Consider the following 17834-nt stretch of genomic DNA (forward strand, 5'->3'; position numbering starts at 1 on the left):
CTACTATTCTCATGAGATGGAGGAAAGACTTGCCCACTATCAGATTGCCGTGTCTCATTAAGGAGATTATAAGAAAATGAGGTCACGTTGACATTAGAAAAGGAAAGTAAAGTTCTTTTTACAAATGTTTTTCTTTGGCTTTTTGTCTTTGCAGGCAGAGGCCGAGGAGAGAGTGGTTTCTACCAAAGAAGTTTTGACGAAGTGGAGGGTGGATTTGGGCGAGGAGGAGGCAGGGAAATGCATAGATCTCAGAGCTGGGAGGAAAGGTAACAGAAAAGCCTAGACTTGAAAATGTACTGTAGATGCACCTGCTTGGATCCCATTCTTGCACCCTTCATTCACAAAAGATATTTCAGAAAGGCTCAGTAGGAATGTGTACTGGTTGGTTGTCTTGGAATCTCTAAAGTGGATACCATATAGTGATGTTGCTAGAAACCCAGCTGTTACGAACAAAACACCGTTCAAAAGCTTATATTGCTGATGACTTGTGGGCATGAACAGAGCACTGCTTTGAGGCCTTGGCTACACTGGCAATTCACAGCGCTGCACTTGCTGCGCTCAGGGGTGTGAAAAAACACCCCCCCCCCAAGTGCAGTGCTGTAAAGTGCCAGTGTAATCAGCGCCTGCAGCGCTGCACGCTCGCTCGCAGCGCTGCAAGCTATTCCCCTCGGAGAGGTGGAGTACTTGCAGCGCTGCGAGAGAGCTCTCGCAGCGCTGGCGGTGCGACTACACTCGCACTTCACAGCGCTGCCGCGGCAGCGCTGTGAATCCACAAGTGTAGCCAAGGCCTGAGAAAGTGAGGTGTTCTAGAAACCTTCGTTTCCATAGTAGCTATCTTTGGGTGAAAGTTTGTATAGCTCTTATAGAGAGGGCTCTTCTGTTAGTTTTAGCCTTTTGTCTGTTTGCAATGATTTAGGCCTAGATTTTTAAAGGTATTAAGGTGCCTAAAGATCTAGATAGGCTCCTGTTGGCATTTTCAAAAGCATCTGGACACCTAACTACCCTTAAAGTTTTGGCCCCATAGCTCTAGTGAGAGAGAGGAAATGTGTGAGAGTTGCACCTGAAATGATGGCATTCTTCCAAAGCCTTGTTTGAAACTTTTATTCTGCCTTTCTAGGGGAGACAGGCGGTTTGAAAAACCAGGGCGAAAAGATCCAGGTAAGATAGTTACTATATATGTATATATGCCATTCTAAACCTTATTATCCTCTAAAATGCATGATCAAAAAGTTCCTTAGAACATTCTTTGAGCGTTTGCTTGTTCTTGCTTTGTTTGAGTCCTCTTCATCAGGAATTCCTTGAGGTTCTCATCTTTGTGTAATTGCTCTCTGTCAGAAGCAATATATTTTGAAGTTGTAACAAATCCTCCACTTGAACTTCATCTGGAGCTTGCTGCTTACTTGGGGCAAGCCAGTCCGAACACACACGTGTTCCATTCTTGGCACTGACTTCAATTTGATTCTGGGGGCACATTCAAAAAGTAGATCCTGAAGTATTTGAGACCTGACTATCCCAGCAATTCTGTCCTCCATGCTTTTTGATGGATTTGCAATTAGTCAAAATGCTCTTGCTGTTTTTCTCTTGATATACCTTCTGGAACATACAACATTGTTCTGGAACAAACACTGGAGCATTTTCAGTGAGGGGTTCTTGACTGTGGAGCTCTTTGCTTTCACAGGAAATTAGTCAGAGTCATTGTCTGGCCATTTTTAAGGGACAGTGAAAGAGGTATCGGTTGTCTTATTTGAAGCATTATCAGCTAAGATGGCTCTTTGGTGAGTGTATGGGGAAGGCTTGGGGCAGAAAATATGTTGCCTGTTCGGAGGAGAAGTTTTCAAAAGCACAAAGGGCATTTAGGGGTCCAGTACTGTAATGCCATCAGTAGGAACTGGGTGTCTAACAGCCCTTTATCTTTGAAAATCTCACCCCTTTAGGGTCAGTAGGTGTGTATTGCTAATTTTACAATGGTGCCAAGTTACCATGGTGATGGGTGTCTTAAAAAAGCCTTGTAATCACCATCTGATTTTCAAAGCCCTCTGAATCTTCTCTTCAGGTATCGGAGTTGATTATCGTGTTTTCTTAAGGTTGCTTAATTTTTTGATTCCTAGGGTTTTGGCTCAAAAGACGACAAAGTTAAGAGAGGTGTCCCTAATTCTTCTGGACTTCCTTTTTCTGTAGGAGACATTGCTCCTAAGAATGACCCCAATTAGAGTTAATTTGAGGTTGTCTACATCTAACTTGATACTTCCATCTCATAACTCTTCTGCCTCTCCATGTGTTCATGATTTACTATCTCTCTGAAAAAGTCGGTGTGGTCAAAAGATTAGCAATTTCCAGTGTTTCTGCTGTGGTGGTAGTTAAGGGTTATGGTTGATATTTTTGATATTCTAGTATGTAACTACAAAGTGGCCATTGTACTGTTTTACAGTTCCTTCCTTGGAAATCTGTGGAGGAGCAAAACCCCAAACTAGCTCCTTTAAACAGAGCAGAGAATTCTTCCAAAGGCAAATGAGGGTAGAAATGGCAGACTGGAGGCACTAGTGGCTACAACAATAACTTGATTTAATGAAATTACATTTATTTTAGCACCTTTTCATCCTGACGGATGTGAAAACATTTTGCAATTTTACCAAACTATGCACAGAATTCACTTCATTTATTAATGAAACCACAGCAGCAGTTTAGCAGTGCAGATTGACACTACATGTCACTTTAGGATGAGAAGCAGATCTCTTCTCATTGAAATGGCATGAGGAATTTAGGTATGCAGGATATAATTACCCCAGCTGGAATTTTGTCAGGATGCCAGGGTTGATGCTCCTCTTCCTACAAAGCATGTTTTGGGATCTTCAGTAACCACAAGTGATCAAGACCTTGGCTTTGTATCTCATCTGAAGGAGTGTCCCTCTCCCTCCCCCCAACAGATTGTTGAGTTATTGTTTTAGTATTTACTCAAAGGAAAGAATGCCAACTACCGGATCATTGACATAACTTGCTGCTGTACCTGACTGTTTCTTTCACATCTCTTTCTGGTACTGTCCCAGTCTGATCCTGTTTAGCTTGTGAGAACAGACAGGATCACAGCATGAGGAGATACGGCTGAAGGCCATATTTGTAAACTGTTCAGATTTTTAATATAAAATACTCTCAGGGTTTTAACTATATCCACTTAGATTTGCCTGTCACTCTTTTAAGGATTTGTGCGCCTGGGAGAAGGAAAATCTTGACTTCCTTCCTTCCTTAGTCTCCTAACCAAAAAGGGCTGGTCAGCACAAAATGATGATTTAGTTTCATTTCAACCTTGGTCAGTAATGGGAAAAAGTCACTGCTATGTAATGTTTTTTTTAGTGGCTTATGTAAAATGATTTGGGGTCAAAAGGGTCCTAGTTTCACTTTCTAGTAGACACATTCCTATCACCAAAAAACACAGTTAGCACTGTTGGCAATCTTAGCCAAGAGGTGAAGGACTGAATTGGCATGAAAGTAAATTTATCACCGAGAGATGCTCTCTCAAGTTCAGGGATGAAGTTCATTAGTAAAGGAGTGCAGTGACTTGTTACCATTATCCATGGTAAACCTGACAAGGGCTTTAGGTTCCCACTTCTGCACTTTCCACCAACGGCATCATCTTTGCCCAAATCAACCAGTGATAGTGGGTTCTCCAATAAAGCCTTGAGTGCTCTCTGACCAGATATTCACTGAATCACTAGGTCTTTGTGTCCCTCTGTGTTGTGGGTGGTCAAAATATCATAGATAAGTAGAAACTAGAAAGCAGGAAATAAACCACTCTAGAATATTTTGGTAATTCAGAAATCATGGCACCCCCAGGAAAATATCTTAAGTTTAAAAAAAAATAAAAGATTAAGAAACCCCATACAAATCCCCCAATAAATAGGATTAATTTTCAAACGTTTTATCACTAATTGATACACAGCTAACTTCATGGAGGGATAATGATCACATTTTTTAGTATTCAGAAAATGTTTTCCAGCTGATGCAATCAATTCACGAACTGAACAGCAACCTTCAGTGTTGGTATTGATATTCAAGGCAAAGGTGCACTATACACTGGAGGAGTTACTATGCAAATTGCCATAGGCCCTATGGCTTTCAGCCAGAAATACCCAAAGATGCTTCTCAAAGGCTTAGATTATTTGCCAATTAAACAAGTCATGTTAGATCATTGACATCTAGAAAAATCACATGGGAAAGCAAATGCCAGTCCAGTTTTTTACACAGCATCTGATCTTAAACAAGTCCATCAGTTTCCAAGCAGGAATAGTGATCAACGAATACATGTTTTACTGTTAACACATCACAAATGTTTATGATTTACAAGACACTTAGAAAGTCAGTGTTAAATGTGGCAAATAGATTTCCATCTGAGTGCTTATTTATGCCTTTCATGTGAGGAATACTTGAACATTAAAAAGAACAAGCTTAATTATATACAAGATGTTAAATTTTTTTTTACCTCTTTTAACCTTGTTGCTTTTAAAAGTTAAAAACAGAGCTATAATGAATGGTTTAAAACAGAAGATGTAAAAGTCAAAATACTCAATACAGTATAGTCAGAATTATCCTGACTCTAAGGATACTTATGTTACCTGGGATATGTCCATAGCTCTGGTATGGTCTCGCCATTAAGTGTCCTTAGTATAGATTGAGATGTATTATTACACTCCTGAATTGCAGAACAATTGAGTTATACAGGATTATGTTACTTAAAGTGGAGAATTGTCAGTATATGTAAAGCAGCTCCGTACTCATATTTGAACTATTTTTGTACTTTATTCCATGCTTAATGAAGTATTTACAGTACAATTTCTTGTTCTGCTGCTGCTTTTTAAGGGTTGTCCTCTGTACTGTAGGACATTGGTTTGGGGCTTAAAAATAGAAAAGGATAAATATAGCACAACCCCTCACCTTTTCCCTCCCCCCACCCCCTTTCCATATCTTGGGGGTATGGCCAATAATGTTATGAAGAGAAACAGCTGAACTTTAAAGTGCACGTGCAGGACCAACTATGAAATGTGAGGACAAAGGCAATTTAATGTACATTAATACAAGATGTTGTTTGCTATTACTGTACAGGCACTACAGTGGGTTAAAATATGGTTCCATTATACTAAGAGTGAAAGACATAATATTGAAAGTATCCATTCTCTATAATAAAACCAGCCCTTGAAGCCTATATTGTTGTAGGGAAGGAATATGGAAACATTTTCAGAGCAATGAACTATTTTTGAATTCAGAGATTGGCCACCTGCCCTCCAGTTCATGATTGCATGGATCTCCTCCTTCCTGTGGTATATAACACATTCCTGTGACAATTACAACAATAGTTAACATGGAAAAGTAATAATATTTTAATATCTCTTTAGCTGTCTTTTTAATAGAAATTACCTTCTGGAAATGAGGTACAGTTGGCACCTTGTGACAAAACAGTTGTCCTACCAGGTTCTCCGTGACAAGAGCTTGACAACCTTTGTACTTCTGGGTTTGAAAAAAAGACCTCCAATAGACAGTGCTCTCCTAATATGGCTTCAGACTATATATCCTGCTGTTGGTCACTTTACAGTAAAATCAGCTCCAGTATATAGTTTTTATCTAAACTGCTTAGTAGTGGTTATGCCACATTTGTTGCAGGGAAAAGTCTTAATTATCCTTGAATGGCAACATTTATTTTGATGTTAACAGTTGGCTGTTTCAGTCTGAATATAGAATAGCCATTTTAAAGTGGCATTCCATTGCTGAGAATCTGTGACTTGACAGCAGACAGTCCACTTAACTGTTAGCCCATTTGATCATATTAGAAATTGTTGCATATAGGAGCCTGGTTCCTTGTCCTTGGTATTCTTACGAAGTACTCCTGGCAAAAAAAGTCCCATGTATAAAGCACTTGTTTCAATTTTTTTTATTTTAAAATTAATTCAGATGTGTCTAATTTTGTAGATATAATTTATCTATATGCTGGGTGCATAGATATAGATGTTTATATTAAAAAGCATAAAATATAAATGGATGCAGTTCTTGGTAGATATAGTGCATCCTGTGGTGCCAGAACTACTCGAAGTGTAAGATGGGCAAAGCTGAGAACACATGAAATTTCACTGTGCCAAGAGACATGAATTGCTGTATAACAGTCTGTTTTCTACTGCTGAAATAATTTATTAAATGTTTCCAAGTATGAAAATATCTCCACTGTAGCATGTTTGTGTCATATATACACTTCAGGATTTTTGGCACTTGCTGTCTTCACGGACCTGTCACAGAGATATTGTACCCCTTTCTGACCTGGTGGAATGAAGAACTGGAGTCAGTACTCTTGATTTCATGTAGTAAACAAGCACATCTGGAATGCATTTCACTGCCACTGAAAAGACTGGCAATGATTTTAGTAGGATGTTCTGCCATCTGAAAATTGATGTAACCATGTACCCAGAAAGTGTTAATGTAAAAGGGTTATAACAATCTTATAACTACCTCATTGCTGATCCCCAAACTAGTGTAATTTAACCTCAGGTTAGTTTTAGATGAGGTCTTCTATTGTACTATTGCTGCCCATTTTGCCATAGTGTTCTACCCACATACCATTTAATTAGGTTTTGGTCAACTGTGGGAGTCTGAAAGTCTCACACTTCAGGGTCAGTGCAGTTTTAATCATCGTCTAGTGAATTCAGCAGGTAGTACTAGTACTTTCCCAGAACTTGTACTGTGGTACTTGTCCCTGACTTTCTATTCTGTGCAGTCAAAACAGCCTCTCATCAGTTTACATGTGCACTTTATGCTTTTTTTTACTCTGCACACTATACTGCAATCAAAAGAAAGGAGAAAAGGGGAAAGAGCACAAAAGAAAATAGGGGGAAAAGGAAGGCTGGAAGTTTAACCTGAAAGTTTAATGTAAAAAAAAAAAAAAAAGGCACCACGTCCAAATTCTATTCTATCAGACCAGTCTCAGAAATCTGGAAGCTGTCAGTGTGCTGTCCATTGATGCGGATCTTCATGTCAGTCCTCTTTGGACTCTTAGAGTCTGCTGCAGCTGGGAGCTCTGGAATAGTCTTGTCAAAATTCTCCATCTTGATCTGATATTCCCCTTTGGCACCTCGGGCCAGCATAGAAGCAAAGCGATGGTGTAGAATGATCTCAGATGGGAGGTAGGATGTCCTCCTCTGACATGTTTCCCCTGTGCCTTCCTGCATTGCTGAGAGGAAGACTACTAGCTCAAAATGGCGAGGGGTATCCCCTTGGAGGAGAACACCTAGAGGACTAGATGGGGTAATGGAGTGGTAGTAGGTCAGTGGAAAGATAAAGAATGGACACTCCTCAAACGTGATACTGTCCAGGTGGAAATCCACACTAGTTTGATGCAGCTGACCATTCTCTTGTTCTTGGTAAAGAATAGCTGAAACCCGAACGCTGGTGAGTGGGCTGGGACGAGTGTTGGCCACCTGGAACATAAGGTATGGCTTGCCCTCTGTGTGTGCCACTACTGCAGAATGAGTAAAGCGGATGGAGAATGCTCGATTCTTTGGACGGGCAATCTTTGCCACAAAAGCACCTACATAACAGGAAAGAATTAATTAACTATGATCGTGATGGTCAGGTTAGTTTCTTACTTGTCCCCAAGTTGTATGGAATGGCCCATGAGAAAAGGAGGAGGCTTAGTGGGATGGACATACTGTTAACTAGCCTCAGACTGCTTGATTTCAAATTATTAGATCTAGTCTACACATAGCACAGCTCCCATCATACTAATAGTGGCGGGCACCAGTTTCTATTCTCAATTTATTAATCAAAATAAATCCACTGTAGCATGTTTTGTTTTTGTTTTTTAAAGAGCCTTGGCTTTTTCCATAAACTTTGTTTCCACAATCTATTAGCATGTGTAAAACAGTAATATTTAGATAATGAGGATGCACTTGATTGATGAAGATCCACTCCTTGAACTGGCTATGGTATATAATTGTGGTCTTTCATTTACTGAAACTTTTAAAATACAGTACACTAACCTTTTGCACAGTAATATATTTGTCTAAAACTATTCCATAGTTCAGCCATTTTAAGTAACTTTAAACTAAGTACCACTGGGATCCTGAAGTGTTTCTGGCTGTTGACTGCCCATGGATACTTAACAATGAAGTGAAGAGGGATAAAAAAATTCAGCCAGTTTTAAACAAACTAGCTAAAGTTTAGGGTAAACCTGTGAGAGTCTATATCAAAACAAATCAATTTAAACCTCAAATCAGCGGAAGGTTGGAAGAAAGAAATTAATAAAGGAAGATGGAATAAAATAACTTGTTGGAAGTGTCAGGAGTGGAGCTGCCGTAAAAAGCAACACGTTCTGGTTTTCAGTACAAATCCTGAAATACTTTTATTCAAGTGCCTCTCCTTTTTATAGGTCTTTAACTGCTTAAAAGGAGTTGGATTATAATTGACAGCTATAAAGCTGTTTGAAGTTGAAATTTCAGTCTTGTTGTTGTGTAACTGGCCCTACTCCTTTTATGTCCCCTCTGGAAGCACTCTTAATGAGATTAAGAATTTTACCAAATCTACTCCCTACATGTGGTTGACAGGACCTACCCTATTTAAAATTGTGAAATAAACCTGATTACCTGTGATGAAGGCCTCCAACATGAGCCCCAGGACCATCTGTATGGCAAGCAGGGCGATAGCACTAGGACAGTCCCCACTTGGGAACATGGTGCCATAACCAATAGTGAGCTGTGTCTCCAGGGAGAAGGAGAAAGCAGCTGTAAAGCTGGTGACGTACTTAACACAAATGGTGTGGTTGTCAGGTGGCGCATCATGATCCAACTCCAGGTCCCCATTCATCTCAGCCAGGAGGTACCAGAGCACTGCAAAGACTAGCCAGTGGATGACAAAAGAAGCAGCAAAGACTAGCATCATCCATCGCCAGCGCATGTCCATTAGTATTCCCCAAGCATCTCGTAGGTATGCCAGACCTTGTCTTTGGGTGCCATCAATCTGTAGTGTGCTGTGTCCATCTTTAGTCACCATCCTCAAGTGCCTTTGATCCAGGAGGGGGGCACTAGATTTGGTGTTGTTGCTGTCTATCATATCTGATCTCATCTTCTGAAAACTAAAAAGAGAAAATTCATTAAACACCTGCATATTTGTATTTCAGCTAATGTTAACAGATTCTGATATATCAGCCAGGGACCAAATACAACCTGCACCCAACAAAGAATGTCTTAAACATTGCAATCCAGAGAAGATTGATTTAGGAGTTTGGAGTGGAATTTACCACTGCTTTTGTGGTAACGATTAGCTAAAAAAGACTAAATTAAACATCAGACTACTTTTAAAATTTCCCCTACCTACTCATTTAAACAGATTTGTCATATTTTACCCCCCCTCCCCCCAAATTTTTATTTGGGTCAAATACCTGTGCTAATATGGCAGATCAGCAGATGTAGCACTGCAGCTTGTGTGGAAAACAGACTTTAATATTGTACATCTGTGATGATAGATGTTGCAATTCATCTTAGCAAAGCAATATAGCAATCTAAAGAATAATAAAAAGCTAATAGTTAACAACAGTTCTTCCCCTTATCTACTTTCTTGGGGAAGGCTGTGTCTAGCCACCTCACTTCTATAATTCAAAAATTTCCTCACAGATGTTCCTGACTTTCTGCCTCTTTAAAATCGCCTTTACCTCTACCAATCATATTCTCTTATTGACTAGAATTTTGGTACCTGGGGGAGAGCCTCTTCTGCTGAACATACTCAGGCCACTGCTGATGTTAGGCTGTATTAAGAAGGGGATAGAGAATAATACGGAAAATATTATGCCATTATATAAATTGATGAGAAGTCCTCAGCTTAAATACAGCATTCAGTTTTGGTCTCTTTAACTAAAAAATAAAACCCTCCAAACCCCACTGCAACAGCAGAAAAAAAAAGTTTAGAGAAGTTCGTGGACATTTTTAAGTGAAGGTGAAGTTGCATATGAGGGAATATAAAAGTCAAGAGCCAAAAATTGCAAATTGTGTGCCTAATAGTGTCCTACGTTCATATTTAGGATCTTAAGTAAGAATAACCTTCTTTTCAGAGGTGCCAAGCACCTTCAGATGTTAGGGACTTGACTGGGTGCTGTAGATGTTCAGCTCCTCTGAAAAGCAGTTAGTTAGGAGCCGAACTATGGTCACCTAAGTTTTAAAAACTTTTGGCTTAGGAGACTATTACACTTGAATAGAAAATTAGTTTTATATTAATACTGAATGGAAGAGAAATCCTATTGGGAGCTCCTGTCGCTAGTTATCTTTTCCCATAAAACAAGAAGGCACACAAAAGCCATCAAATATATAAAACTGATAGGTTTTTAATCCATTGCATTAATTAGTTATGACACTCAGTGCCACAGGCTAGTGTAGAGGCAAATTGTTTATGAAGAAATAAACAGAGTTAGGCAGTTTCTCTTTATACAAATACTTCAGGGTATAAAGATGTATATGAGAGGATGCCCAATTAAGTGGGCTATAAAGATTCATGCCTTTCTCTGAAGGCCTTTCCACTGTACATACCAGGCTACCTAGTAGTTGACCTGTTCATGGTAAAATGAGGACTGCTTTAACAAAGATAGAAATGACTTTTTCCTATTTGATCAATGACAGATTGATCCTGGAATTGGTCCTGTGACTCATTTGGTTTATTAGTTTATAATTTGTTCTTGATATTAAATCTTCATATGTAGATTTAAGTATGATCATTAACATATCCTGGTAAGCACTGTGAACAGACCTTTTACTGTTTTCTTTGCTTGTGGCGGTGGGTTCCCTATGCATAAAAATATGCTGTACTTCTGTTTGGAACATGCATCCAAGGGGCTTGAGGAATAACCGATAGTTTGAGTAGGCTCTTGAGGCTTTTTCCTACCTTTTGATTCTGTGCCTCCATTCTCCTATTAAGTACAACTGTTTTCTTATTTTCTGCAATGAATATATCACAACTATATTATGGCAAAGATCAGGTGGTTGTTTTTTTTTTTTTTTTTTAAGATTCTAATGTATTTCTGAAATACAAGACAGACACGGTGGGCAAGGTAATATCTTTTATTGGACCAATTTCTGTCAGTGAGAGACACAAGCTTTTGAGCCCCACAGAGCTGCTTTTCAGGTCGTCTTTATATTTCTGAAAAACAAGGCAGAATTTTCTTAAATAATGCGCCACTCCTTCCTCCATACACAGAGCATGAGTAACTGATGTATATCTGCTGAGTCAATCATTGGGAGTGCTGAGTACAGTCTACTCTACTAATAACCCTAATCCTGGCTTCCATGGACTGCCCTCCACTGAGGCTATTCAGTCTCTATTAGTTCAGTCTTTGGGCTGCTCCACAGCTAGCTCTGCAAGAATATAGTTTCTGGTCTTGCAGCAGTGATAGAAAATCACAAGATAAACAGAGTAAAATCTTCAAAGTGCTTTAAGTACCAGGTATCAGATTTACTGGTCTGAAATGCTGTGTGTTGCATTAAGACTCAGAATGGCCTTGTTTAGTGCCTTGAGGGGGATTATAGAATGAGTATTATGGCTAGTCAATAGGATTGATGGGACTGTGTGCAGAACAAATTGGAGCCAGTGCCTCTATCATCTTAGATTCTTGGAATAAGCTGCAATCATGAGAAACATGTACTCGATTACTTGGAAGGAAGGCAAATGTGTACAGACCTAAATGTCTTTGGGATAAACCATATGAGTTCTTGGAGGAAAACTGCATTTTGTGTAAATTGCTATGGGGTCTGGATGACAGTTGTTATGCCATGTTTCATGAGTAGTTTGGGCTATAGAATGACAAAGCAGAGGCACTCCTTATTTAAAAAAAACAAAACAAAAAACTAAATCTAGTAGTGACAAGCAATATATACCCTTACAAATATGGAATAGTTTTTCAGGTTCATTTTCCTCCCTCATATTCTGTTAAAACGGCACACTACAGTAGAGCACTATCATCTCACTACAGCGCAGTGCACAGTCAAGATAAGGTTGGAGCTTGGTTGATACAGCAACTTTATTATTTTATTACTACTAATTGTTTATTAATATTGATTTAAAGTTATGAAACCTCTCCTGCATCCAGCTTTCTTAATTACATCAAATTATTTCAGACATTCTATTAGGGAAATTCCAGTACTGTAATGATCTTGAAGGTATTTCAGAATGAAAAAAGAATATCGCCATCTTTATTAACCTAAGCAGTGCTTGTCACAGCAGTCTCTTGTCAATGCCACTTCAGACTTCAACAGTGAGATCGTCCTGGTGAGGTTGATAAGCTGCTGCTGTAGTCCCATTTGGCCTGGAAAAGTAGTCCTTTCTGTGGTAGCGATTATAGTGCCATGTCACTAATCAGTGGTGCAGTGAATAATTTTAAAGTACATTAATTTAGATTCCATATTTAATGTTTATTAAAAAAATAACCAGGAGGGTATGAACCTAATGTATCTTAACTTAAGTTAGATCATGGGACAAAGCTTTTTTTGTTACGATGGGTGGAGAGAGAAAAACTGTAAGCGGACTCCAACAGTAGTGCAGCTGATTCAGGATGAGAAGAAGAGTTTTTTGGGTGGAGTGTGGATGAGGGGGGAAGCTAAACTAGCAAGCTTAGGTTTTGAATTACAAATCTAGAAAGTCTGAGGATTTCTACCCTCGCCCTTGCAAGTGTTTTTTGAAAAGCAGATGCAACTTGAATGCTTTTGAGAAGTCAGATGAAAGATAACTGTTCACTCTCTACCTACTTCTCTCCTCTCCCCATCTTATTCCCCCACCTCTTTGTCAGACGATTTACATATTTTCTACTTTCCCTATTCATAGATTGATAAATTATAAGATCAAGAGGAACCATTGTGAGCATCTAGTCTGACCTCCTGCATAACACAGGCCATAAGACTTCCGTGGGTTGATTCCTTTTTGAACTAGATATCTTTTAGAAAAAAATCCAGTCTTGATTTAAAAAATGTCCAGTGATGGAGAATTCACCACAACCATAGGTAAGTTGTTCCAATGGTTAATTACCCTCACTTAAAAAAAAAAATAAAAAAAAAAATTGTTTCTAGACTGATTCTGACTAGCGTCAACATTTGCCCATTGGATTTTATTATGCCTTTGTCTGCTCTTGTTCTTGCCAGTTCTTATGTCATGAATCTGCTTGTCAGGATGTGCCATCTTAAGACTAGAAGTGCTACTGCTACCAAAGAAATTTTTCTCAACCTCTTCCTTTGCATCCCCTTCCTTTGATATATTATTCCAGTGTTTCCAGTCCTTCCTTTTATGTTGCCTCTTACTTTTTTGAGAATTAAGTGATGATTGTTCAATCGGAAGTGTACATGGCACTGCTTCTTTCTCTTCTCCTTTTATGTCTTTTCTTTACCTTCTGTTCACCATCCTGTCCATTCCTCAATCCAGTTTCTCTGATAAATCAATTGAATTGAAGCAAATCATGGCAAGGTAGCTAGAGTTAATGTCTTTAAGCATCAAGGTAGTTCATGCTTTTTCTTTTCTTTTCCATAGCAGATCCCAAGTGGCTTTTTAATTGAATCTGATTTTTTTTTTTTTCTGGTTCTTGGCTCCCTGATGGTTTGTCCATGATAAAGCCGTTCTCTGCAGCTGTATAATACCACTTCAGCATACCCCTGAAGTTCATGTCATCAGCTACTGCTTTCTACTATAGAGCTTAATGGTTACAAGAGTACATTGTCCTGAACCTCTATACTCTGCTTCATTTTGCCAGTTTGAATACACTTTCTTCTGCCTTCTGCTCTGTGGCTCTTCATGCCACCCTAGTTTCCTATCTTGCCCTTGCTTCTCTAGGTAGTTCATGCTCAGCCTCACTCCTGTGAACAGGAGCTCCAAAATTCTGACACCAAATGTGTCTTAAGACTCTTTATGTCTACCCCCTGACCAAGGAGATCGTAGCAAATGCACTTTCAGGCTGTTCTCAGCTGCAAAGGTTGTCACCACCTTGCTTTGTTGTTAGGGCTTTTGAATAGTTTCTCATTTGGGTTAGCATTCCAGCGAAACATTTTCAGAGTGCTACCCTAGCTTCCCACTCTCCACTACATCACTTGCAAATTCTATTTTAATTGACCGTGGAAAGCTTCTGAGGTAGATTGTAATGTTTGGAGTCTAGTTGGTGTAGAAAAAAATGCTATTACAAAAGGAATTTGCTGGGAATAACTGCACAAAAGCTCACAGTAATCGTTCTAGTTAATATAGACTTCAGTTTCCTTTTAGTGGCGTATTGGAGCATAATTCTGAGAATATTAGTAGAGTCCTATTGACTAAGTGCCTCTACTGTGAGGAAGTAAGTAAAATCCAAGCTTACATTATGTGAGCACAAATAACAGAAAAATGTTTTATACCTATTTCAAATTTAATTGGCATTGCTGTAACTTAAACAGCTAGAGCTCATGTTTACTGTTGTTGAAGCCTTGTGCACTTCATGGCAAAATGGACTTAAATTCTGCAGTAATGTCTCTAGATTCTGTGGCAGCTTCACTTAAATTTCAATTTAAGGAGATTAATACACAGTCTGCACAGCAGTGTCTGAGGTGTTTGACATTAAATCCAGTTTCTTTAATGCTGTCCCCACACTTCATATTTACTGTAGATTTTTGTATTGGAGGTGCGTAACTACATCATAGAATTTTGTCAGGGTAAGCTGGGAAGGGAACAGTTGGTGCTTTTGGCATCTGTGGAGGCACAGGAGGCAGTTTGGTTTGTGGGATAATCACTTTAGCTGTATGCTTGTGCTACAACTATCAGCAGTAAAATTCCTGATATTTAAACATCATTGTCTCTAGGATTCTGTGTTAACACGCCATTGAGATGAATGGGGGCAGTTAGAATAACAGCTCTGTCATGTGAAGTTTCTTGCAGAATTAGGAAGGCAAGGTGTAGGTTTACAGTTGATTCATATTTTCAAAATTTAATTTGCACCCAGCAGCGCTAAAATAACTTAATTTCTGCAACACAGTTCTGTTGCAAAGCATGAATTCCAGGGCAGATGCCAAGACCTGTATATTCTGTGATTCTGAGGCACTTGTTGGAAGTAAAAAGGGAGCAGTAGCAAGATATTCTCTTGAAGTAAAGAAAGCGTAATACGTACACTGAATTTTTAATTAAATTTTAAACTGCTGAAAGACTTTGAGGTAAGATTGATGGTAGAAAAGCGGGGGAGGTGGTTTACATTAAAATATAAACCAAAAGCAAGCCACCTTATTGACTGAGATTTTGACTAGATCAATATTGATATGCTACTGTACTGCTCAAAACTATTAGACTATTATTTCAACCATTGATTATGAAGTTACATTTGAGTGCCCTATACTATCTGGTCTCCTTGAAGTTGTTAGAAAATCCTTACCAAGAAACTGTTTAAACTTCCTTCTGTAAGGTAAACATTTGTGAAATCTCTTAGAGAGATCTGGATGCAAAGTCCTAAATAAAGGTTTATTATTGGGCACTGGGGGAGATCAGGAGAGTTAGGAGGGGAGCAAGGAGCTGGTCCACAAACTCTAGACATTTGACATTTAATATCAGGATAAAATTGGCCCATGTTTACCTCTATTAGCTATCCATCTTTGTAACTTCACATTTTCTTAAATACTGCCCCTGTCCTGTATGCAGCAAACTATCCCAGTGACCTATATGAGACAACCAGTCATATTCCAGACCAGTACAATTCATGCCTGTGGTACATGCATGATCCTCCTAAATAGTTGCCTTAAAATGAACAAAACACAATCATGCTAATTCATAGTGTGACTCTTATTTCATAGGCATGCTCAGTTTGCCATTGACAGATCCCTGAAACTGACCTTCATCATAAGATCATCATTTAAAGCTAAATGTTTACTGGGCTCTGATGAATGCAGGGGGAAGGTAGAAGGGTGAGAGTTGTTTAGTTTCCTGGAAAAGACCAGAACCGGAGATCAGTTTGAACCACTATTTTTATTTGAACCAGAACTTAACCTGAACCATAGTTTTTGTCCTATGTACTGAACCTGAATCAAAACTGAGCTGAAAAAAAAAGTGAGTTACCAGTGAAAATAAAGGTTCAGCATTTCTTAAGCTCAACATTAAAAAAAAAAAAAAAAAACTGATCTTTTCATTATAAAACAACAAAATAATAATTATAAATAATAAATAAATAAATAAATAAATGGAGATATCCTATCTCCTAGAACTGGAAGGGACCTTGAAAGATCATCAAGTCCAGCCCCCTGCCTTCACTAGCAGGACCAAGTACTGATTTTGCCCCAGATCCCTAAGTGGCCCCCTCAAGGATTGAACTCACAACCCTGGGTTTAGCAGGCCAATGCTCAAACCACTGAGCTATCCCTCCCCCCCCAATCACATTAGGCGTGTGATTGCAACCAGAAAGACCTGCCCCAATATAATGAGAAGAGACTAGGAGGCTAGCCCACAAGAGTAGCGAAAGAGAGAAGTTTAGGAGCAACCTGCACAGCACATGAGAGAGCAGGAGGCTCTCTCTGGGTACATCTCCACAGCAAAATAAATAAAGAAATAAATCCCACAGCAAGCCTGGGCTCTGAGACCCTCCCACTTCCCTGGGTTTTAGGGCCCCCACTCTGGCCTGAGCCTGAATGTCTCCACTGCTATTTTTATCCCCACAAGCCAGACCTGGACTCTGAGACTTGGTGCCACAGGTCTTTTACTGCTGTGTAGACATACTTTGAGACTTCCCCCTGGTGAGAAGTGGAATGCTTCTGGTCCCAGAAGATAATCCTAACTCTTCAACATCAAGGAAAGATAATGGCTCCCCAACCTATCTCTGCCACAGACAGACATCCTCCCAGTCATCCCAAACCCCTGGGCAGCTCCTCCTGCCAGTTTCCCCACTTGAGGCAGAACCATTGCCTCAAACTCAAATTTATCACTTCACCACAGAGGTCTAGTTTGGAAGATGGTATTTTAGTTTGCTCAAACAAATTGTTCATTCAGAAAATTGTTTATCTGACAACTCAAGAACTAGGAAAACTCATGTACAATTAAAAGGTAAATGGACAAAAATGAAAATAGTTTCAATAAATTTCAACTTTTTTTTAAAATTACTTCCATTCTTTTGGATTGAAATTTGGTTTGAACCAGTTCAAACCAGTAACCAAACCACTATTTATTTTTAGTTGCTTGAACCAGAACCAAACCCAAACACACTGAATGCAACTGAACCCAAGTCTGAACCAAATCAAAATAAATACCGGTTTGACTCCCTGGTCTTTTTCCATCTGCAGCAATAGTTGATTACCTTAGCTTCAGTTGTATGCATCTGCTGAGCATTGAGGAGATGCCTTCCAATGCCCTTTTCTGCCAGGGTTCTTAATGATGGAAGGTTTGGCTTCCCTCTTATGCCACTATGGGCATTATCAGTTAGAAAAAGGGTTAATATTTGAGAAGAATTCCAGAAATATTTTGTTTAAGGGTGATATTCCAGTAGGGAAGCTTCAAAAGCAAAAGCTCTCTCAACTTTCTTTCCACTCTGAAAATAACTTGCATTATTTTTTAAAAGTAAAAATTATACTATTATAAATAACTTTGCCAAAAAGGTAATTTTATTGTGTACTTACCAATGTCTCTGAAGCTTTTATCAGTGTGCAGGGGAAAGGGGGAGAGGTTTTGGGTCCAAAAAGTAACTGCGATAATCTTATGTTCTGGTCCCAGTACAGGCAAGAAACTTTCCACAATTGTTGTTTGTAGAGATCTCTTCTTTGAAATGGGTTTACATGTCTCATTCCTCTGTTTATAATGCGGGGGGTGGGGGTGGGGTTGGTTTTCATCTGAAGCTGATGTGATTG

General features: G+C 39.1%; 2 protein-coding genes across 8 annotated transcripts in view; one reads left to right on the top strand and one right to left on the bottom strand.

The window, feature by feature from the left end:
* Positions 1 to 17834, top strand: part of GIGYF2 (GRB10 interacting GYF protein 2) — a 150390-nt gene that overhangs the window by 53643 nt on the left and 78913 nt on the right. For all 7 annotated transcript variants that reach the window (XR_008446141.1, XM_054039169.1, XM_054039173.1 and 4 more), the window contains 2 exons: positions 155 to 266; positions 1118 to 1158. Coding sequence is in view for 6 of the 7 variants with exons in the window: in XM_054039169.1 (XP_053895144.1) it covers positions 155 to 266; positions 1118 to 1158 (153 nt within the window). In the remaining variant the exon portion in view is untranslated. The remainder of the gene's footprint in view (positions 1 to 154; positions 267 to 1117; positions 1159 to 17834) is intronic.
* Positions 6939 to 10920, bottom strand: KCNJ13 (potassium inwardly rectifying channel subfamily J member 13). Its single transcript, XM_054039044.1, is given in 4 exon segments — positions 6939 to 7561; positions 8616 to 9103; positions 9721 to 9878; positions 10900 to 10920. Coding segments are annotated over 4 exon segments (1290 nt in total).

Source organism: Malaclemys terrapin, chromosome 9 (assembly GCF_027887155.1).
Source record: "Malaclemys terrapin pileata isolate rMalTer1 chromosome 9, rMalTer1.hap1, whole genome shotgun sequence".
NCBI lineage: Eukaryota > Metazoa > Chordata > Testudines > Emydidae > Malaclemys > Malaclemys terrapin.